At 39.2% G+C, this 24,872-nt stretch overlaps 1 protein-coding gene across 5 annotated transcripts in view; it reads right to left on the bottom strand.

Annotated features, from left to right (window-relative positions):
- Window positions 1-4,349: 4,349 nt before the first annotated feature.
- MMAA (metabolism of cobalamin associated A) overlaps window positions 4,350-24,872 on the bottom strand; it is a 37,308-nt gene continuing 16,785 nt past the window's right edge. For 3 of the 5 annotated variants that reach the window (XM_033215394.1, XM_033215396.1, XM_033215395.1), the window contains exons 2-7: window positions 20,622-21,126; window positions 17,399-17,521; window positions 13,457-13,627; window positions 8,756-8,841; window positions 5,753-5,902; window positions 4,350-4,720 (exon numbers count right to left, since the gene is read on the bottom strand). In XM_033215394.1, coding sequence (XP_033071285.1) covers window positions 4,430-4,720; window positions 5,753-5,902; window positions 8,756-8,841; window positions 13,457-13,627; window positions 17,399-17,521; window positions 20,622-21,066 — 1,266 coding nt within the window. In that variant the 5' untranslated portion in view covers window positions 21,067-21,126 and the 3' untranslated portion in view covers window positions 4,350-4,429. Of the gene's footprint in view, window positions 4,721-5,752; window positions 5,903-8,755; window positions 8,842-13,456; window positions 13,628-17,398; window positions 17,522-20,334; window positions 21,128-24,872 lie in introns of those variants that run through there. The other 2 variants (XM_033215399.1, XM_033215397.1) reach the window with 2 other exon arrangements.

Genomic DNA, 24,872 nt, shown 5'->3' with positions numbered 1-24,872 from the left:
TGACTTACATATGCCCTCACCTCATTCTATCAAGAAGCTGAGGGGGCTAAGCAAAATAAACTGCCCCTAGGTTACCTTTATACACAAATTTTCGGGTAAATATTAATGAACGCTGACTCACATCATCTACATTTTCTAGTACAGAGTGAAATTTTCTCTAAAACAAAAGCATTCAATATAACTGCTTTTGTGCCACTAACATTGTTGTTATCAAACATACCACAAATGACAAAGCAAATTGACAGAAGCTTCATGGGACAGGAACTAAGTATTCATCTCAAGGGGGATAAACATGTTCATAAATTTAGTACATTTTAAAATTTAGAAAAATAAATTAAAACACTATAGAAAGAAAAACATTTGTTAAAGAGTTTTTCTGATTGTTCCTTTTAAAGTTTTGACATGTTCATCAGTTTTGTAGTGTTATCTGAATAACACTAATGTTTAGAACATCTACTGTTGGTACCAGTCAACACTCTGACACTCTACCTGAATTACAATGGCACCCTAACATATGTCCACTTGGGTAAGAATTCAGCTTTAGGAGGAGTTTCATAAAGTCTGGCGTGGGAAGCATTTGCTTTAACGAAGCCACATTTGCACTTCCCAGGCTTTAGGAGCAGCAAAGCTCCACCATCTGCACAAACTTATAGATCACATGAGTTACTTCTGTCTTCTCAGTTTACTAGTAGTTTACTAGTTTTTAGCAGTAGCATTATGACTTCTATGATGGCAGTCTACCTGGTGAGCACAATGTTTGAATGATTTTCACTAATTTTTCCTGTGTTTTTTTTTTGGGGGGGGGCATTAGAGGTTCAACTACATAAATTATCATACATATGTTGTTTGTTAACTGTTGTCTTCAGTGTACACCGGGCAATAGCTATAAAAGTTTAGGGAAAGCAGGTAAATGGCCATATGATTGAGTGATTGTGAAGAGAAAATGCCTTGTTAGGTTGTGTTGGGATAGCTAATGTCAACTATTGAAATAACTGTCATCATTTTAATGAGATTTGATATTGTTTTAGCAAAATGTCTGCCAGTTTCAGAGCTCGGCACATTTTTTTTCCTATCTACAGAAGTTAATGGTAAATATATTCTTTTTTTTTTTTTTTTTTTTTTTTTGAGATGGAGTCTCACTCTGTCGCCCAGGCTGGCGTGCAGTGGCATGATCTTGGCTCACTGCAAGCTCTGTCTTCTGGGTACATGCCATTCTCCTGCCTCAGCCTCCTAGTAGCTGGGACTACAGGCACCTGCCACTACGCCCAGCTAATTTTTTGTATTTTTAGTAGAGACGGGGTTTCACCGTTTTAGCCAGGATGGTCTCAATTTCCTGATCTCGTGATCCGCCCGCCTTGGCCTCCCAAAGTGCTGGGATTACAGGTGCGAGCCACCATGCCCAGCCTGGTAATTATATTCTTGACAAGGCAAAGTGAACCTACGAAATTTTTTTCAGAATTATCTTTTTGAGATGAATGGACACTGTAACTCACTTAATCCTCATAACAGTTCTAAGCGATAACTGCCGTTTATTGTCAAATATGTATTTAGCACTTGTATTAGGCTGTTCTTTCTATAAATACCTGTGAGTGGGTAATTTATAAATTTATAAAGAAAAGATGTTTAATTGGCTCATGGTTCTACAGACGACAGGAAGCATGGTGCTGGCATCTGCTCAGCTTCTAGGGAGGCCTCAGGAAGCTTACAATCATGGCAGAAGGTGAAAGGGGAGCAGGCATGTCATATGATGAAAGTAGGAGCAAGTGAGAGTAGGGGATGGGGAGGTGCCACACTCTTTTAAATGACCAGATCTAGATCTTGCGTGAACTCAGAGCAAGAGCTCACTTACCACCCAAAGGATAGCCCAAGTCATTCATGAGAGATATGATCTAATCCACACACCTCCCACCAGGCTCCACCTCCAAGACTGGGGATTACATTTCAACATGAGATTTGGGTGGGGACAAATATCCAAACTTCATCAGCACTTATATCCAAGGATTATATGTAATACTAAAACAGTCCTGCTCTAGGTGGATACTATGGTCATCCCCATTTAATAGTGAGGAAACTGAGGCACAGAGAAATTAAGTAGCTTGGCTAATCTGAAATTAATATTAGTCTGTTTTATAGAACAAAGAACTGTCACAAATATCTATGTAAAATATTTACACCACCACCTGCCAATTATTGAGTGCTAAGCACTGTATAATTTCTAAATTAATACTTCCAACCCTGTAAAGTGGCTATTATCTTAACTTTACAGATAAAGAAACTAGTGCATATAGAGGAAAAACTTGCCAGAGATCATATAGCTAGTTAGTGATAGAGCTGAGATCGGCCCCCACATGTACCTAAGTCAAAACCTATGCTTTTGACCAAGTCAGAAGTCCAGTACAATATAATCACAGATGGGGAGAGGGAATAGGATTTCTGAGTTGAAAAAAAAGGCTACATTTCATTATTATTATATTACCTCCAGTATAGCAAATAACAGAAACAGAGGTAAAAATCTCTTAGAAATTGGTCTCTATACCATACCCAATGGTACAATGACAACATAAGGAGAAGCGAGTTTTCTAATGATTTTTATGATGACATTTATAACATTTAAAAGTAGTTCAAACTGAGAAGAAATGCTTTAGCCTTAAAATTAAAGCTAACAGAAGTCCCCCCACCTTTCCTACCTTCTTTACAATGCAGTATGTGTGCTCCAGCATTACTTACACTGTGCCACATATGGCAATAGATTTGTTATTCCCTGTAACAGCTTACTCAGGAAAATTATAAAATTCCTTATCTCAGGTTTCTAAAAACCAGTGTTTTGTCTGATAGGGTAGTTTCATGGTGGTCCTTTCTAAAATCAGAAAAGTCAACTGGACAACCTTTCAAAGTTTCTCGTAAACTTTTATGAAATAGCTATGCCAATGGAGTACTAAAAATCTTTCCAAAAAGTGTAAAGGGATGTTTGTTAAAATAATGCTCAAGAGATTTGATTCCACATAGGAACCAGTACAGTAAGTAACAATGCAAGCTCCTATACTACATAAAATATTCTACAGGGTTCAGAATAGAATATGTCAGAAACTTCTATAAAGGCTTTTTGTGCAATGGAGAAATTTTATGGTTAGAAATTTTATTCAAACATACATAGTTACAACTACCATCAAATAAGTATAAAATATATTCAAAGAATTAACTAGAAAGGGTTCTTCAAAGATAATCATAAAATATACTAAAATGTCAAGAGTATGATGGTAGTAACAAGACCATGAGAGAAAAATGAAATTATACATCAGGTTTGTACAGTTTCAGGTACCCACAACTTTAATGTAATAATGCTAGTAAGCAGCCTTTGAGTATTTCCTATACACCATCATGACAGTTAAATAATTCTCCCACATTATTTCATTTAATCTTCACTAACCTTAGAAAGTTATTCACCAATTTCATTTTACCAGGGAGGAAATGGAAGCTTAAAGAGATTAGCTCATACAGCTAATGTATGATTGATCTGGGTTTAAAGTTTAAACCCACATAGTCCAACTACAGAGCCCAAGCTCTTAATCACTGTGCTATGCTTCCTCCCTAGGACAAAACTTATTCACCATCAAGAAAAAATATTTTTAAAATACTAAAATGAAGTGAAATGGCCAAGGAAGCAAAAGCCTTTGGTAGTCTTCAAACCGAACAATCCTTGAATCATTCTGACCTCACTTCGTCTTTTAGGGGTTTACTCCAATGGGCTACAAACATAATGGGTCCAAGAACTGGGGATTAATCACCCATTTTATCTGTAGCTGATTTTCCCAGTTCCCTTTTGCTCTCTTACCTATCGTGTCGGGGGGTGGGGGAAGGCTCCCTGCAAATCCAGACAAGCAGACTTTAAAATTGTGTTCACATCATCACATTATTCCAGTTGTTTCATTACTCATGTACACGGTGATTTCAGAAATTCTTAGAATAATCTGGTACACTAAATGTCAATTATGATTTTCGGCTCTTAGTAACCCACTGTGTGTCATTCTGGCTTCAAGAAGGACTCTAAAAATATGGTCACTCTTGTTTACATCTTCTCTGGAAATTCAGATAATATGGAATCAAAGTAAGCATTTTAAAGTACAAGATATTTTCTGCTCTCCTTAGCTTTTTATGTTCTTGACTAATAAGAAGAAACTACCCTACAGGCCACCATGCCAGGGTATAAGAAGAGAATGAAACAGAAATCAGTAACATACAACAGGTACCTTATAAATACTGCCTAACTTTTGCCATTCATATCTAACTTCCTTCAAGTTTTCAAGCATGGGTCACAAACAAAGAAGACAAGAGCACCACGCAATGATTACTGAAAATATAATCATACAAGTGATTTTTCTATTACAATACTTTATGAAACGATATGTAAAATTATTATACAGGATGAATTTTAATAATCTCCGCTTTTAAAAGCTTTTAACAAGAAGTCTGCTGCTAGTCCTGGGGACAGGGCCCCAGTGAGAACCTTTTGTTCCAGAAGTGGAATCTGTTCCCGGACTGTGGGATGGGTCCTGAAATGCTCTAACACACTTTCCTGAATGAGATTCCACATCCAAACTTTCTGTTGCTTCCGTCGTTTGGCAGTCAGTTCCCCACTGGCAAGCATTAGGTTCTGGAAATCTTTCATTTTATCCCACATTTCAGAGATCCCCTCTCCACTTCTGGCAGAAATACGAATTACCTATTGAAAAGGGAAGAACCAGACCATCTCACTTAAAATGATAGAAAACATTTTCATGGGGACTGTGATACCTGCCAGTTAATTCTTATAGTCTACAGAAATAGGCAATTGACAAGAATGAGATTTTATTGCTGTGTCAAAGTAAACATACCAATATATATTCTGACATAACATACCTAGGATTACTAAGTGCATAGCAGAAATAAAACACTGATTCAAGGTCAAATTTTAAACCCAGAGATTTGTTTTAATTTATTTTATTTTAATTGCTCAGATGATCAGGGGCATCATAGAGGACTTGTGACAAGTGCAATGCCAGGTAGGTTCCCCTGAGGCCTGAGTGCCAGAAAATGAAGGTAGGTTGAGAAATAGCCTAATTCCCTCTGTCAAATTTGCCTGATTTAGTAAGTGGAAGAGCTGGGCATCTGACATCTGCATGTATATATAAGATGGCTCCAGACTCAATACAGACAACACGATTGGGAAAAACTGGGATATGACATTAAGATAAGTCATCATTATTCTCATTGTAATGTTTACAGCTTATTCTTTAATAACACAGTGTCTGTCTACAGATAAAGAGGCCCACATCAATATTACTGCCTCACTTATTACAGGATTAAAATTTTTTTCCCTACTAAAAATGGCACCCAACAAACATAATGGGAATGGAGGTATCACCATCACAAGCCTTTTCTCGCTTACTGAAATTCCAACATAGATAATCAAATCATTAACTGCTCCATAATCTTAAGGACGGTTCCTTTCAGAATGGATTTGCTATCACTTCCAAATGGCTCAAATCAAGTATTACAATCACATCTATCATCTCTGATCTAGCTTTTGACATCTAGTGGTTAAAGGATTATATTTAAAATCATGACTACACACTCTGGCTTTGTCATGATTTTTAAAACTATAATCTTCACATAGAAGCAAGATTGATTATATGTCTAGTTTGGGACTTACATCCTGTCTTCTAATGTACACAATCCATTCAGAGTGAAAGATACAGAATGCAAGCAAGCTTACCTTTGGTTTCCAGACTTGTGAACGTTTGCGGAGTAATTTCAGTGCACTCACATACTCTGCTTGTATCCTTCGAGCTGGCACAATCAAGTCTCCGTCAGATTTAGTTACAGCTACCAGATCTGCCATCTCGATTATACCCCTTTTGATACCCTAAAGATATCAGAAACATTTAATGACAACCAACATAAAAATGGGAAAACTAGTCAATGCTAAGATTTTGAAAGTCATACATTTCATTAACTTTTCATCTGTATCCTCCTAAGCCCCGGATACCAAGAATCACCATTACTTGACAGAAATTACTCAAAAGCATTGGCTATTGGAATTATAGAAGTCGTCTGTAATATCTCTTCCAAATTTAGAGACTAACATGTTGAAATACATTCAGAATTAGGGTAAATACATCAAGTCACAACAAGATTGAGCGGCAGGAGAGTTCACATTGTCTCGTGATGGAATCTGCTTCTCATGAGCTAACACTGCAGGAGGCAAAACCATCCATCAGTAAGGTGCTTAAAAAGAAAACACACCGGCCGGGCGCGGTGGCTCAAGCCTGTAATCCCAGCACTTTGGGAGGCCGAGACGGGCGGATCACGAGGTCAGGAGATCGAGACCATCCTGGCTAACACGGTGAAACCCCGTCTCTACTAAAAAATACAAAAAAACTAGCCGGGCGAGGTGGCGGGCGCCTGTAGTCCCAGCTACTAGGAGGCTGAGGCAGGAGAATGGCATGAACCCGGGAGGCGGAGCTTGCAGTGAGCTGAGAACCAGCCACTGCACTCCAGCCCGGGCAACAGAGCGAGACTCCGTCTCAAAAAAAAAAAAAAAAAAAAGAAAAGAAAACACACCTATCATTAACATCTGCATTTCCAGAAAAAAGTCTTTGAAATTTTTCTTAAATGTATATAGCATTTTATTTTCAATTTGCATTTGAGGAAAAATAACCTGATGTCTACAAACACATCAATCTCTTTTTTTATTATTATTTCTTTTTATACTTTGTATTTTTCTTCTTTCAGCTTTGCGTGGACAAACCTCAATCTCTTAATTCAAATTATGTCACATAAAAATATTAAAAATAAGGATGAAATCCAAAAGTCAAACCTTATTTAGTACATACAGGTTTTTCTACATAAGATTAAAATTTCTTTTCAAATATTTTTAAACAAAACTTTCAATTATGAAATTCTAATAGTTAATGCTTCTAAATAAGCAGCCATGATCTGCAATCACTGTGTTTTAGAATTATAAAATTGAAACAGAAGCATTGTATAACAAATAATTTGTCTGGGCTAGGTGTGGTGGCTCACACCAGTAATCCCAGCACTTAAGGAGGCTGAGGCACAAGAATTGCCTGAGGTCAAGAGTTCAAGACCAACTCGGGCAACAAAGCAAGACTTCATCTGTAGGAAAAAAAAAAATTACAAGAATTAGCTGAGAGTCGTTGCACATGGCTGTAGTCCCAGCTACTTGGGAGGCTGAGGTAGGACGATCACTTGAGCCCAGGAGTTCAAGGTTACAGTGAGTTATAATTACACCACTGCATTCCAGCCTGGGAAACAGAGTGAGACCCTGTCTCTGAAAAAAAAAAAAGGAAAAAATTTGTCTGGTCTTTGAGTTTCTGGGAGGTAATCTTTTAAGTTCTAAATTCCCAGAATTTCCTGAGTAACAGGAATGTCTGTTAATCAGGGGAGGTGCCTGGGGCTATACCTGAGTTTATGCAATGAGATCACTCAGGATGGGGGACTGACCATGGCAGAAAGACCTATCATGTGATTAGAGGGTTGGGGTTTTATGCCATGTGATATCAACCCAACTTCCAGGGAGGGGACAGGGGCTAGAGATCAAGTTCAATTATTCAATCAATCATGCCTACATAATGAAACCCCAAGAAAAACTTGGGATACTAAAGCTCAGGGGAGCCTTCTGGTTGGTGATACACATCAATATGCCAGGAGAGAAATGTGTCTTGAGGACACAGAAGCTTTGCATTTGGGCTCTCCCAGAGTTCTTATGTGTCTCTTCATTTGGATGGTCCTGATTTGTCTCCTTTATAAGCACAATGCAATTGTAATATAATGCTTTCCTGAGTTCTCTGAGTCACCCTAGTGCAGGGGTCCCCAACCCCCAGGCCACGGAGGAACTGGTCCTCACAGCAGACGGGCAGCAGGCAGGCGAGCATTACTGCCTGAGCTCTGCCCTGTTAGACCAGAGGCAACATCTGATTCTCATAGAAGAGCAAACTCTATTGTGAACTATGCATGCTAGGGATCTAGGTTGTGCACTCCTTATGAGAACCTAATTGATGCCTGATGATCTGAGGTGGAACAGTTTCACCCTGAAAACATGCCCTCTTACTCCCAGTCTGTGGAAAATTGTCTTCTATGAAACCAGTCCCTGGTGCCAAAAAGGTTGGGGACCACTGCTCTAGTGAATTACTAAATCTAAGGGATAATGGGAACTCTCAAATTTATAGCCAGTTGGTCAGAGGTATGGGTGGCCTGGGAACCCTGGAGCTTGCAGCTAGTGTCTGAAGCGAGAGGAGGCTTGTGGAGGACTATGCCCTCACCCTATGAAGTCTGCACTAACTTTGGGTAGTAGTGCCAGAACTGCAGTGCAGGAGGAGAGTAAGAATCCCGTTGTACAACATATAAACTATGATAATGGGATCCCACTAGCCCCAGAATTTTTGAATCAAGTGTACTAACAACATCTATGCAACAATGGTCTCTTCTGAGTGGAGCAATCCGTGTATTTTAGTCATGTTACAGATGGAAAAAATTATGTTGCATAATTTTACATTCTCAAGGTCATATATTCTATTCCTGTAAGTTAGGAAAAAATATAGAGAATCTGCCTTTGTTTCAGGTATTTTAGCCAACATGAATGATGTTTCATTTTCTAAACCATTATCAACTTAGTTTACAAAAACACAACACTGGAAATTTTTATTTTCAGAGATATGCATTTTGCATTTTTGGGGAAAAAAATAAAAATAATTACCTGTAACTCATCTCCTCCCGCTGGTGGCAGTAGTAAAACAAACATGTCAACCATGTCAGCAACAGCAAACTCCGACTGACCCACACCTGAAATTTTAAATCACAACTATATCCTAAAATACTCACCATTATTAGACTTTCTCAACTACATTGACCATCATTTTCATTCAACTTCATTCACTCATACTCATGGTCACACAGTCAACCTGGTCACCTCTTTAAACATTGCACTTCTGAAGAATGTATTAAATGTCATATCTTACCCTCTAAGCAAACCAGTTATCCTTCCCAGCTCTCCCACTCTGTTCTTGGATTGAATGGAGAACCTAAAGGCTTCCATCCTCTCCTCACTCTCACAGCTCTTTCTTGGCTTCCCTTTCATCAGTGAGCAGCTTGAACACTGTGACTCTAATCTTGAATCATGCCTGCAAATACTTTCATCTTTTTTGTCTTCTTGTCCTCACACTTGCCTGCAAACACCCAGTTATGTAGGGATCAATCCCACTATGTGTGTTCTCTCCTCCATAAGCACGTAAGAGAAATCACTCAACTCTGTGGACAAGAGCCACGACAGGCAGCCTCTGCTACATCTTCCTTATGGCCTGGCAAAAGCAATCTCCCTAAACGCCCTCAGTTGGCTTCCATTCCATTTCCCACAGCAGCTATTATGACCATTCACTGTACCATAATCTCCCCGCTTGATCAGGACCACAGCACCTACTTCACAGAGGAAATAAAGGAAAGAACTTTCTAGGCTTCTCCCTCTCCCATACTCCACAGGTAACAAGACACAAATACAAACAGCCTAAAGCCTCCTCTGCAGTCTCAGTGTAAGAACGATTTGACTGAAAAGAAATCTCATTCTTTTTCACTTCCTCTGGGTCCTTGCTGATTTTTATCTTTAACCTCGTTTGTCTACAGGCTCTTGCCCTCCGGCACAATACATAAATTGTGCTCAAATCTTTCTCATCTTAAAACGACATAAAACAAAAACAACAACAACAAAATAACAAGACAAAAACTCACAAACTCCTACAACTATCACCATGTTTCTCACTTTTTTTTTAAATACTCAAGTTTCTGGAAAAAGGTAATTTATGCTCACTCCTTCCACTTCAATTCATGTTCATCTCATACCACTTAAAACTGGCTTCCAGCCTGGGTGATGCAGTGAGACCCTGTCTCTACAAAAAATACAAAAATTAGCTGGGCATGGTGGTGTACCTATAGTCCCAGCTACTTGGGAAGCTGAGGTGGAAGGACAGCTTGAACCCGAGCCTGGGAGGTCAAGGCTGCAGTGAGCTGTGATTGCACTGCTGTACTCCCACCTGGGCAACATGGTGATACCCCATCTCAAAAAAAAATCTTGCTTCCACCAAAACTCTGGAAACTCTCTCCCTTTCACGGTGTGATGGACTTCTACTTGCCTATTTGATGTTTATTCTTTCCTATTTTCTTATCCAAATGTTATTAGGAGTATGAACGTATCAGATGAAAGACCACATTCACAAGATCCCCTTTCAGCTAGGTATGATGAATGAGTCAAAGCAACAGTCATTAGATGGGGTTTCCAGAAAAGTTTTTGAAGACAGCTAATCCAGCTACACCTCTTATGCCACCCTCCCTGCTTCCTTATTTCCCTTTCCTTCTTCCATCCATGTGGAACATGGAAGTGTCAGTCACAGCTTCATCAGCCATCTTTTAACCATGAGCAAACCGAGGAGGATGGAAAGTGAGTGCTAAGAATAGTAATCTGGCGGACAAAAGAAACCTGTGACTCCGACAGCACTGTCAAAGCGCCTTACCTGCTCCGGACTGCCTGCCTCAGGCTCCTTTTTATTTTAAAGAGAGACTGGGTCTTGCTCTGTCGCCCAGGCTAGAGTGCAATGGCACGATCATGGCTCACTGCAGCCTTGAACTCCTGGGCTCAAGTCATCCTTTCACCTTAGCCTCCTGGGTAGATGGAACTACAGGTGTGTAACACAATGCCTGGCTAATTTTTTTTTTTTTTTGGCAGAGCCAAGGTCTTGCTATGTTGCCCAGGCTGGTCTCAAACTCCTGGGCTCAAGCAATCCTTCCACCTTGGCCTCCTGAACTGCTGGGACTACAGGAATAAGCTACCATGCCTGGCCTCAGGGTTCTTTTCTTTTATTTTTTGAGACAGAGTCTCACTTTGTCACCCCAGCTGGAGTGCAGCGGTGCGATCACAGCTCACTGCAGCCTCAAACTCCCCAGGCTCATGTGATCCTCCCACCTCAGCCTGCCAAGTGGCTGGGACTATAGGTGCACACCACCATGCCCAGCTAATTTTTTTATTTTTCTGTAGAGACAGGGTTTTACCATCTTGCCCAGGGAGGTTTGGAACTCTTGGGTTCAAGCAGTCTGCCTGCCTTGGCCTCCCAAAGTGCTGGGATTACAGGCTGGGGCCACAATGCCCCCTCTAGGTCTCTTTTATTTAGAAAAGAACCTCTTTCTTGTTTGAGTCACTGTTATTTTGAGTTTCTGGGAAAGGTGGCTAAATACAATTTCCAGGTAATATATTTGGTTTCTAAGGTGCTCTTCTCCTTTGATTCTCTACTACCACTCAGGCAACTAACTCTTCATTCATCTACTTTTTAATGGTGGAGTTTCTAAAGCGCTGTCATGGCTATTGTTATGAACTGAGTTGTGTTCCCCTCATCTAAAAACATTCCTATGTTAGGCCAGGTGTGGTGGCTCAAGCCTGTAATCCCAGCACTTTGGTAGGCTGAGGCAGGCGGATCACAAGGTCAGGTGTTTGAGACCAGCCTGGCCAATATGGTGAAACCCTGTCTCTACTAAAAATACAAAAATTAACCGGGTGTGGTGGTGCACACCTGTATTCCCAGCAACTCGGGAGGCTGAGGCAGGAGAATCATTTGAACCCGGGAGGCGGAGGTTGCAGTGAGCCAAGATTGCGCCACTGCACTTCAGCCTGGATGACAGAGCGAGACTCTGTCTTTAAAAAAAAAAAAAAAAAACACACACAGAAAAAAAAAACCCCTTCCTATGTTAAAGTTCTAACCCTCAAGGTGACTTTATTTGGAGATAGGGCCGTGAAAGAAGCAATTAAATGAAGTCATAAGGGTAGGGCCTTAATCCAATAGGACTAGTGTCCTCAAAAGGACAGGAAGAGACACTAGGAGAGTAAAGTGAACAGGAAGAGACAAGGGAGAATGAAGATGCAGCAAGAAGGCAGTCATCCAGCTACAAGACAAAGGTATGGGTCTTAGGAAAAACCAACCCTATGGGCACCTTAATGTTGAACTTCTGTTCTCCAGAACTGTGAGAAAATACGTTTCTGTTGCTTAAGCCATCCAGTCTGTAGTATTTTGTTGTGGCAGCCCTAGCAGATTAATATAAATGTCTTTCATTTTTGTCTGATATTTTCCCCAGTTGATCTAAACTAAATTCTTAAAGTATGAAACTATGAACTATGCTGGTAAGTGTTAAATCTGTATTTCTCATTCAGTCCTTTTCTCTTGAGACACACAGTCACTCGGATACCTAATCAGCATTTAACACTTAACATATTCACAACTGAACTCATTGTTTTCCTCTCCGCACATCCACTTTTTCCACAGTATTCTCTATTATCTGCAATTCCCCTTCCTTCCTTATCTCACATCTTATCATGGATAAAATCCTGCCCATTTATCTTCAGTGTTATGTTGATCCATCTCATCTCCATTCCCACTTCCTTTGCTTCGTTCACACCTCTACCATCTCCTTCTGGGATTAGCACAGTAGTCTCCTGATTCTATTCTAGCCCTCTTCTAATCATTCTATACTCTGCTGCCAGGGATCGCTCCAAAATACATATCTGGTTTTCTCACTCTCCTGCTTATCTAGCAGCATCTTCCCACTTCTTTCAGGGCAAACTCCAGAAGACTGCATGGCATGGCATGTAAGGTCGCTGACAATCTGGCCCTGGCCTACTGTTCCAACTGACCTCCCTTCATTCCCTGCCTTCACACTCTGGGCTCTAAGCATCCTGAGCAAACCGCACTTCTCTGGATGGGCCATGTTTTCTCACTCCTGTGTATCTTTGCAACTGTCCTTTATCCCATACTTTGTTTAACTCGAATTCTTCCTTCAAAACTGAGTTCAGCTGTCACCTCCTCTAGAAAGTCTTCACTGCACCCCCAAATCTGAGTTAGGCTGTATCACAAACATTTATCACACAATAATATAATAGACTGTCTCTCCACAAGAAAGAATTTATTGGGGTTTTCATTTAAGTGTCTTCATCACATGTAACTATATGCTAAGGATATAAAACAATGAAATAAAACATATCTGCATTTTCAAAAAGCAGCCAACTACATTAATTTTCTTGGTGAACACAGTAGACACATGAAATGTACTTAAACAAAGTAGGTGTTGTGCTAAAGCATCATTTACACAGATCATCCCAATGCTTACAGTTCTCCTCTGGCATGTATAATATACCACCTATGTAACAGTTATCCAGATAGATGGCTTATTTTTACTTTTTAAAATAAGATCTTGGAGGGTACAGATTATAACCTATACATTCACATCTTCTATGGAGTATGGGATATCTTGTATTTAATTATACATTTAGCAAATATCTGCTGAATGAACAAAAATAAGTTGTCACTCATCTTTATATAGCATTCATAAAATAGTACATTGTTATGAAATAGAGTATCACACTCACCTACGGTTTCAATAAGAATTACGTCATATCCTGCTCCTTCACACAACAAAATAGCTTCATTTGTGGTCCTTGTCACACCTCCTAAAGTTCCGCTAGTAGGAGATGGCCTGATATATGCATTCATATCTCTTGATAACTCAGTCATTCGGGTTTTATCACCTAAAAGTGATCCTAAAACATACAGTTACATTTTATAATCATGGAACAGTTTTACAGGTCAATTATCAGCCAGTTCCTAGAGGGAAGTGCTTTCTGCCGTTTTTCCCTAAATCTCAAACTGCATTTCATATTATTGACCTTCTCTCCAACTCATTGTATACAATGATGTCAGATTCATCTTAACATTTCAAGTCCCTCAAAACCTATACTTTTAACTTCCCCCTGACCAAAGGTTCCAATCTAGATTCTTCAGCCGCACCTTACCTGTCCAACTCTGGCTTCTACTAGTCCTCACACCAATTCTCTGTTCTAACCAGGGTGGTTACTGTGTTTGCTTCTGCCCACCTTTTGTTTGTGCTCTCATGTCAGAAGTATCTCTACTGTTTCCTCACTGCTAAGTTATAACGTGTCAAGCCCAGGGTCTGTATTCTGGCTCCACCATTTCACACTATTCAATTTTGAGAGGTCACTTTACCTTCCTGAACCCTCTTTCCTCAGCTACATCACAAGGGTAATATGCTACTGGGGGAATCAAATGTAATTATACACAGGCATGTGCTTCAAAAACCGTTACTAACAAAAACACAGAACTTATCCACCTAATAAAGATCAGTGAAAGTCCTTGCTCCTTCATATAGTCTGCCTGGAACCTTTTCAGCCCATGCCCATCTCTGTGATTTTCTATGCTACAACAGCTCTGCAATGTATGCCAGCATCCTGGAGGGCATAAGAGAACTTTAGTGTTCCTCCTCTTTCTATTATCTCCATGAGCACCCTCCACTCCTCATTCTTTTATTTTTGCAAATGACATTTTCTCAACCTTACGTAAATGCTACACAAATATATCTTCAAGCTGCCCCTTCTGCCCAGTCTGTTGCTTCTAATCGCCTACTACTTAGAAAATGTGGAGCTCTCACTGAATGCAATGTAAGCTGAGTTAATGGATGGAAAACTATTCATACAACATATTTTTTGGTTTCATATTTTTAATTCTTATCTCTTTCACACAGTGGTTCTCAACTGGGGGCAATTTGGCAATGTCTAGAGACATATTTACTTGTCACAAGTGAGGGGTAGGGTGCTACTGGCATCTACTGGGTAGAGGCCAGGTGTGCTGCTAAGTAAGCATCCTTCAATGCACAGAACAGCCACCCACAACAAAGAATGATTTGACCTAAAATGTCACTACTGCCAAGGTTGATATACCATGCTTTAAATAAGTATAATAAGTATTTGCCTACAGGACCACGCCTTACATAGGTTGTACACTAAATGCTTAACAAAGTGTTAAGAGTAGGCACTCAAAAACTGTGGAATGAAACTGGTTATGTTTTTGTTTTCATTGTAGTATAATATTTTGACAAACATCAATACTTACAAATTCTAGAAGACTAAAACTCCCAGGACTACTACCTTTTACTACTTTGCTTTAGTCATATAACAACGTTTGTAGGTGTACTGCTGTTCTAATCTGAATATTTATTTTCCATCTTTTTAACAGCTACCTTTTCCACATAATGTTAAAGATTGAAAAGTTTCTTAAAGATATGCTCTTTTACCACTAAATGCCAGTTCAGAGTCTTCTCGTAGGTTCTAATTCTAGACCACACATGTACTCCATACATCAACTTCCTTATTTACTTCACACACAACCTTTTTCTAAGGTAATTTTCTGCATGAAATAATCTCTGTGTAAGTAAACAATCTGCCAAAGCTATACTTTAAATTACTATCCTATAGATTCCATCACATTGAAGTAAACATTAGGAAATTACTCTTCCATGTCTTAGCCAGCGATTCCAAAACTGTTAATTGCAGACCCTCATGAAGGTCTCAAAGCTATCATAGGGGGTCTGTGAATTCAAAGCACAAAAAAGATTGACTATAGACCAAAAAACTAATGCTTCTCAAACTTTAATGTAATGCTGTTTTTTAAGTGTATGTACTGATACAATAGGGTAGAAATTTATATTTAGAGTGTTTTGTCTATCCTTGTATTTTTTTCTTTCAAAGTCTACATAATTTTTTGCCTGAGAAAGGGACCACTATTTTTTGAGAAAGGTTAGGAACCACATAGCTACGTAACTTTAACCATAGGCTATTTTGTTACATTATTTTTGTCTATTTTTATCTCAAGCTATTTTTTTTTTTATTGTTCAGTATTCTAGAATATTGTGAAAATGGGGGAATGGCCTTCTCACCTATATATAAATGAGGGCCACTTACTAAAAAATCCTTCATTAAGTACTTACTTTTAACAAAGTTCTAAAGCTCTAAATAAGACAACATATTGACAGGGATTTAATTTTGAACCTTGGGAGCAAAAATTTTATTTTACAGTTAACTTTTTTTATTATAGTGACTCAAAAATTTTGAATGTTCTAAGCTAGATTTCTCAAGGGAGTGATAATAGGAATTGTCCACGTCTTTATTAACCTAAGTCCCTAAAATATGATTACATCATCATTCTGAATATTTAGTATTAAACCCACATTGTAACACAGTATGCAAAAATCAAATACTTCCATAAAGCATCTTGTATTTACCCCTTCACAACGCATATTGTATTGTAATGGCCTGTGTTTGTGTTTCCCGCATAAGATGTAAACCTCGCTAAAGCCAAGACTGTATCTTGTTCACCATTATATAACACAGTTTAAGAATCTTCCATGTACAATGCCTCACCTATAGTAAGCACTCAAATACTTGCTAAGTGAGTAACTGTAGTATGAAAAGCTTAAATCATAAAGAGGGGTAAGGCAAGAAAAAACCTTTCCTGTTTATACGGTATGCTTTCTGTTTTCTTTAAAAGATCCTTTGGGGAACTAAGTTTTTATTCATTTTATCTCTGATAAGCTGCAAATTAAACTTCGAGTGACTTCATGACCTCAAATCGGAAAGTAATTGCTTAACATTCTGTGCGGCATACAATGTACTATGCTAAATGCCGTAAGGGGAATGGCAGTTTCTTACAGTGCCCCTCTAAGAGCTTTCTGTTTAACTGAACATATTATATAAACAGTTGACAATTATAAACAGCAGTAAGGTGGGTTTTTTTGTTTGTTTTTTGTTTTTGAGACAGAGTCTTGCCGTCACCCATGCTAGAGTGCAGTACCACGATCTCGGCTCACTGCGAGCTCCACCTCCCAGGTTCACGCCATTCTCCTGCCTCAGCCTCCCGAGTAGCTGGGACTACAGGCGCCCGCCACCACACCCGGTTAATTTTTTTTTTGTATTTTTAGTAGAGATGGGGTTTCACCGTGTTAGCCAGGATGGTCTCGATCTCCTAACCTCGTGATCCACCCACCTTGGCCTCCCAAAGTGCTGGGATTACAGGCGTGAGCCACCATGCCCAGCCCCTAGAAGTAAGGTTTTTCTAAAGCTTAAGAGATGTTAAAACTTTATGAGGAAAATGATGCATGAGTAAGTACCTATTTTCTGAACTGCACAGGTGCTAATGCAGCCAGGAAACACAACAGGAGCAAAGAGGGGCCTGGCCTTATGCATGGGAGCTGAAGGACTGAAATTTGCATTTGATCATCTTCAACTTCTGGCACCTGTTGTCGCAGTTTTCTGAGTGCCCACTGAGCTATCCACAAGCTGGCCTCCTCTGAAGAGTACAACACTCCCAAACTACTTCCACCTAACTCTGCAGAACTCCCTTCCTTCAGCGAAACCAAACTTAGCTAGCAGTTAGAGGTCACTCAACTGTGCCAATTCCTACTAAATTATAACAGAAGGCCCCTAGAGCTCTGCAATTTAAAAAGAATCAGCCATACTTACCACCACTAGTACAAGAAGAAGGGTCCACAGCCAGCACAGATAATTTGTGCCCTCTCTCAGTAAGCATTTTTCCAAAATATTCTATAAATGTTGATTTTCCAGCACCAGGGGGCCCAGACAACCCTATGGTGGAAAGAGATCTTCTAATTCAATGAAACAAATGAAATCAGAACTACGATCAGCTTTACTGAGTAAACTATTAGACTACCTTCTAGTTCCCCTAATGTATTAAAACCACAATTCATATATTTCAGCATGTCCTAAAATGGCAAATAAAAATCTGTTTCTTTAATTCCTGAGTAATGGGGCTATAGGAAGGAAACACTCTGGGTTCCACATGTTCACAAAATTCACTTTTAAAAATTATAAAACATGCTTTGCCTTTGTACTATAAAGTAGATCTTTCTGGACAGACTTCATTGTCTCCATTGTTAATGGGCTCAATTTCTACATCTGCCTACCTCACATCATGATCAGTAATTATTCTACCTACCTCAGTAGGTAGAATTCTTCTGAGAATTCTACTTCTTCCCACTGGAAAAACAACTCATTATTCTAGAAATTCCCAGTGATTGAGAAAGCAATTTTCTATTTATAAGGGATCATCTTTTTTCTTCATATCACTTATAACTCAAAGAATATAAACTGAATTCTGAAAAAAATAATTTATGTTAAGAAAAGCAGAAAATTCCCCCACTTGGAGAGTTGGCAGTGCACAGCAGGTAAGAGCACAAACCCTGAAGCCACGCAGCCAGCTCTCATTCTAGCTCTACCTCCGACGAGCTGTGTGCTCTTGGGTAAGTTACTTTGAACCTCTTTCTATGCCTCAGTGTCCACTGCAATAATAAAATAGATATGGTAACAGTACCTCTCTTTTCAGATTGTTTTAATAATTAGATGAGTTAATGTCTACAATATGTTTAGAACAGTGCATGGCATAAGAGATATACAAATGTATGTTAAATGAAATACATAAAACATAGGCATTTAACTAACTACACTCAAAGTATATACAGTGTACGGTATGCCTGACTCCTTACCACAATTCTTAGGGCAGATCCAATACTTATCTTAAACACCTTTTTAGATGCTGAATAAACATTTGTTGCTTTTACTTATGATGAAAAAAATAACTGCAATAAAGACAGGTTTATCTGGCCTCACAAGATCAAGATGGAAGAACCAGAACAGCCCTACAAAGTTATCTGTGAACTGCTAGTTAATTCCACACATTTCTGAGACATTTTTTCAAAGATTCTCTAAAATCTAGTAAGTAGGCAGTTTGTCATAACTAGAATTTCTCTGTGGGAGTTTGCTAATATCTTTGTTTACCATACATAAAGATTATTAACATCCAATGTAGTACTCTCAAAATGAGAATCCCTCAGTCAGGGCAGAAGATTAAGAAGTCTGAAAAATGGGGACCAGTATAAATATTGGTTGGTGAGCTTTTTTGAAATTATCTTAAAGCATCTATGCCCATTACCCTAAAAACTAGGAGGCTTTTGTGTCTGCATTGCCAATAAACTGTGAGATAAAAGTGTAATGTGACATGAAATTTTAAAAGTATTTACTCATTCTCCACAAAATTTTTGCACTTTAATCACCAAGGCAAGTTGTTTTTAGCAGGAGGGTTGGTTCAAATCACCTAGTTCACCACCGTGGGACATTCTCATTACACTTAAACTGGCTTGTTTAATTCCTGCTGGTCAAACATATCTAAATTGTTTTACAATGCACAATTTCAAAAGCAATTTCAGAACCACGTCAAATTGTTCAAGAAATCAAATGAACATCTAATATACAGACAACAAATAAATATGATCTCTTTTTTAAAGCACATTTTGATAGGCTGTGCATGGTAGCCCATGCCTGTAGTCCCAGCACTTTGGTAGGCCAAGGTGGGAGGACTGCTTGAGCCCAGGAGTTCGAGACCAGCCTGGGCAACATAATGAGACCCCATCTCTACAAAAAACTTTTTTAAAAAATTAGCCGGCCGGGCGCGGTGGCTCAAGCCTGTAATCCCAGCACTTTGGGAGGCCGAGACGGGCGGATCACGAGGTCAGGAGATCGAGACCATCCTGGCTAACACAGTGAAACCCTGTCTCTACTAAAAAAATACAAAAAAAACTAGCCGGGCGTGGTGGCAGGCCCCTGTAGTGCCAGCTACTCGGGAGGCTGAGGCGAGAGAATGGCGTAAACCTGGGAGGCGGAGCTTGCAGTGAGTTGAGATCCGGCCACTGCACTCCAGCCTGGGCGACAGAGCGAGACTCCATCTCAAAAAAAAATTAGCCAAGGATGATGTTGGAGGCATGATGTTGGAGCCAAGCATGATGTTGGAGCTATGATCACCACTGCACTCCAGCCTGGGTGACAGAGTGAGACTCCATCTCTAAAAATAAAATAGCTGGGCACAGTGGTTCATGCCTGTAATCCCAGCACTTTGGGAGGCTGAGACGGGTGGATCACTTGAGGTCAGGAGTTCAAGACCAGCCTGGCCAACATGGTGAAACCCCATCTCTACTAAAAATACAAAAAGTAGCTGGACGTGGGAGTGTATGCCTATAATCCCAGCTACTTAGGAGGCTGAGGCAGGAGAACTGCACAAACTCAGGAGGCAGAAGTTGCAGTGAGCCGAGATTGTGCCATTGCGCTCCAGCCTGGGTGACAGAGCGAAACTGTCGCAAAAAATAAATAAAAAATAAAAATAAATAAAATACCTTTTGCTACTGAGATGGCTGGGTTTACAGCCACTCCCAGAAACTCAATAAAAAGAACCTGAAAGAAATGAGACTAGCCTATACAAAGACTAATGAACGATCTAAGAGGCAGAATTTTGAAACGTGATAATTATAGTTGATATGACAACAAAACAGGGAACTCACTTTAAACTATTTAAGTCAAAGGATTACTAAAAGAAAAAGGAGTAAACTCACTAGTAGTTCTTCCTATGAATATTTCTATCCTGGGATCCAGAGCAAGATTCTTGCCAAAATAAAAATCTTACATTCTTTTCTTAAAATTCATAGCCTTGGTTCAAATGTCATGGCAATTTTTTCAACTTAACAAAACTAATATTTGCCATGAAGACTCATTTAAAATTCATCCAAATATTGTGAAAAAAGTCCCCATTCGATTGCAAACTATTTAGATTTTTTTTTTAAATAGAATACAGAGAATTTGCAAAAATATTTACTGAAAAAACACACAAAAAAAGACTGACCTACGCGAAATGCTAGTGGTTTTCCTCTATTTGATTGTTCTTGTTCTCTGTGGTAAAGTAATACCTTCTGAAGAAGCACCTGGGCTAACTCCTTTTTCCTGCTGTGAGTTGATTCTACAAGAGTTATGGCCTCTGCTAAACAGGCCCTTTGCCCTTGGATTAAACCACTATAAAGTTTATCCACAAATCTTTGCTCTTTATCAGAAAGTCCTTCTGTGTGGTCCTTTAAGGTTGTTTGTACACATAATTTTCTCTTTAAACCATTTGACAGCAGCATCCACTTTGTACAATGGAGTCCAAGAGAATTAAACGGCTGAGCGCATGGGATTCCTGATCCGAGATGAGTACTTGAGTGAAAGATGAAGTGGTAACATCGGAAAGGTGCTCTTAAAAGGCCTTTTAGGAAATGCTGGTGAGGATGTGGTAGCAGCATGGGCATATTCATTTTATTTGTAACTGAAGAAAACACTGTATGCGTTTTGGCTCAATGTGATTTGTGACCTCCCTAGAAGAAAGAAAAACATGTTAGCCAGTTCGATATATAACTAAAATACTGAAGGAGTAAAATTTGAAAGCCTAGTGTTTCCCCCATATTCTAAACCACACACAATCAGAGTTTTTGGTAGTACAAATGGGTGAAAGTTTTCTTACTAAATAAACTTAAAAGAGAAGACTCCCTCCATGGCCACAGTTAATATCTGGAGTAACCCAAATAATGGAGTTGCTACTCTACTGCAAAGGGGAATTTACATTAACATTTTCTTTTAATAAAAACAATATATAAAATACCACTAGGGTAGAAACTTTATGTTATGCTTTCTCTTACATTCATCTTAACAGTTTCCTCAGGTCAATACACCAGATTCTGAAGCTCATACAAAAGGTTAAAAAAAAAAAAATGAATCTCTCTGATGCTGTCCCTATATTCACTCTCCACAAAAAGAAATGTGATTACTAGGGTGGGCACTTCAGGTATAAGTTTAGATACATGTTTGTATTCAATAGACTCATCCTTGAACACAGATGTATGCAAAAAATAGCCTAACTTAAAGCACACAAATAAGCCATAAGTGAACTGTAGGAGCTGTGTAGTAACCAGATCAGTGTATCTCAAAGTATAGTCAGAACCACCCAGGTGCTTATTAAAAATGCACATTCCCAGCCCCACTAATCAGAATTCCTATAGATTCACACTAAAGTTTGAACCACTATGAAATTAGATAAGGATCTTTTTTATGATGATATACTGATATTCTCTACTTCAAATTGTATTAAAGAATGAAAGTTGACATGGTATGCCGAGTCAGGGCAATGCAGAGGTTATGAGCCATGGTCACTATGAATCTCTCCCACTTAAGCCAAAATAACCTTAGGCAAGTTACTTGACCACTCCATTCCTCAGCTTCCTCTTGAGTAAAGAGAATATGTATGAAAGCGGAGTGGTTATGAGAACAAACTGACAATTCTTGTAAAAAGCTTAGAACAGTGTCTACCATGGAGTAAGAGTTCCACTAACCTTAGCTTTTATTTTAATTACACCAAGTTATGAAACATTGGTAATAATTCTTCCAGTAGCAAAGTAAAATTTACAGTTACATGTAACTCACCCAGTTTGGGTTTATGAGTATTTGTAAATTTTGGTTGATTTTCAAGCACCTTGTGGCATGATGGAATAAATTATTGCTCCAAGATACACCACTAAATGGTACTTCAAGGCCAATGAACATGAAATTAATTTTAGTTACTTAACATTCTATTAGGGAAAAAGAATAGTTTAAGACTTTTTAAACTGGTAGAACTACAAGTGTTCATCAGTTTTCCAAAAACAACATTTTCTCTATTGGGGAGGTGGGTATTATAATGTCTATTTGTACAAAATTAGTCTTATTCTAAAAGGACAACTCAAAATGTATAGAAGTATTTCTAAAAAACAATTTTAAAAGATCTAATGTCACCTGTCACATAAACACACAAAAAGACGTTTAAAAGAAAACTTTAAGAGGGAGTCTACTTTGGAAGCTCTCTTTTAATACCACCTTTAAGCATATTTCTCATCAACACCACTACCACTACCAACAGACTGGAATCCCACAGGCAAGAACTGTATTTTTATTTTTATTTTTTTTGTTGTTGAGACAGAGTCTGGCTCTGTTGCCCAGGCTGGAGTGCAGTGGCTGGATCTCAGCTCACTGCAAGCTCCGCCTCCTGGGTTTATGCCATTCTCCTGCCTCAGCCTCCCAAGTAGCTGGGACTACAGGCGCCCGCCACCTCGTCCGGCTGGTTTTTTGTATTTTTTTAGTAGAGACGGGGTTTCACTGTGTTAGCCAGGATGGTCTCGATCTCCTGACCTCGTGATCCGCCCGTCTCGGCCTCCCAAAGTGCTGGGATTACAGGCTTGAGCCACCGCGCCCGGCCCTAAGAATTGTATTTTTATTCAACCACTATCTTCTAAGCACATACTACTTTTCAGGTCCCATGATAGGTGATAAGAGTAATGGTGACTATAGTAATGGTACTGATGGTGATGACAATAGTATTTGATTATGTTCCAGCCATTATACCATAAACTTCTATTAATATATTAGTTCCTTAGGGCTGCTGTAACAAATTACCATAATTACCGTAACAGAATTAGGTACTTAACTACATTGCAAAGACTCTTTTTCCAAATAGGTTCACATTCACAGGTTCCAGGGATTAGGATGTGGACACATCTTTTTGAAGGCCATCATTCAATCTGCTACACTTTCTTAGGCAGGATGCCTCATTCATTATCTTATCTTAAATCCTAGCACTTCAAGAGCTCACAGAATAAAATACATCACATCAAAGAAAGAACAAAGTGCCATGGGAACAGACAAGATTACAGGAGCTCACTCTCCTTGGGGAATTCAAGTCAGAGGAGTCCAAGTCATGACCGAGCCTGAAATAACAAAAATGTTGAAGAAGGTTGAGGCAGGCTTTCCAGGCTGAGGACTTGGTCTCTTCCCTGTCATGTCAGAGAAAATGGAGAAATTCAGTAAGGCAGAAGCTGAAGGTATATGAAAATACTGATAGGAGATGAGGCTGGACTGGAGGTAAACTGAGGTCAAGAAATTAAATTTTGTCTTGTGGGCAGTGGACAAATGACAGAGTAAAACCTTTATGGAGGTGACATAATCAACTTTGCTTTTGAAGAGATAACTCTAGAAGCAGTGATATGACGTCAAGAGTGATGAGACTTTTTAAGAGAGCCCAGTTCAGGAGGCCTAGCAAGAAACCAAAGGAGATGATGAAGACCTGGACTTAGGCAAGGTATTAAGGAATGGAAAAGAAAAGCCTGATTTAAGACCTTCTTGACCTATGCTATCTTGTTAGAATCCTCAAAGTTTGACATGGACCCTGGCACACTGCAACTGCTTAAATAAAAAGAAAAAAAGAGCTGCTGCTGATCTGAACTTATTTCATTTCCCAAATGCCTGGCACATTAGAGTCTACAAGCCACTTTCAGATACTTTATTTCAACTTATCCTCCAGTTAATTCCATGAGGGCAATACAACAGTTTTTATTTTCATTTAACAGAAGATGGAAAGAACACTGAGAGACTGAGTGATTACAGTCATAGCCAGTGGTAGGGCCAAGATTCAAACCCAGGTTGTTTGACTCTCTATGGCAGGCATTCCTTAATAAATTATATTAACATAACAGAGAAGTCCTTTGGCTACAAGGGAAGTAGATATTAGTAACTCTGCCCAACTTCTGAAATAAGAAGTCTTTTCAGTTGCAGAGATGGTGGTGGCATGAAGAGGAGCCAAAGGACAGAGAGAGGAAATCTGCAGGATAGAAAACATTATTACCAAATCTAGTCCTATTGTCCAATAGGGAAGATGTTGTCATATGTAGTCTAATAGCAAATTAGAACTATTTAAAATATGCTCCTTAATTAATAAGTCTTAACATGACTACCTTCTATTACCAAACAAGCTGTGTTCAAAAAAAGTGACAGAGGTGGTCAGGGTCAGAGCAGGATAGCAGAATACAAGGCTTCACCAATCATTTTCTACCTGGTTTTAACTTTGTATCACTCAAAGAGGCACTGAAGAGGCAGGAAAAACCATTTTGAATCCCCAACACTACCCCTCTCCCATTTCCTGACAGCAGTGGCATGATGCAGAGAGCATTTCTGTGCGCTGGGGAGAGGGAGAACATAGCAATTTTGAGGCAGTGCCACCCTGCTATAGCAGAAAGCAAAACCTGAAAACTCAGCTGGC

This window comes from Trachypithecus francoisi, unplaced genomic scaffold (assembly GCF_009764315.1).
Source record: "Trachypithecus francoisi isolate TF-2019V2 unplaced genomic scaffold, Tfra_2.0 Lachesis_group1, whole genome shotgun sequence".
NCBI classification, from domain to species: domain Eukaryota; kingdom Metazoa; phylum Chordata; class Mammalia; order Primates; family Cercopithecidae; genus Trachypithecus; species Trachypithecus francoisi.
This window is presented reverse-complemented; position numbering and strand designations above follow the sequence as displayed.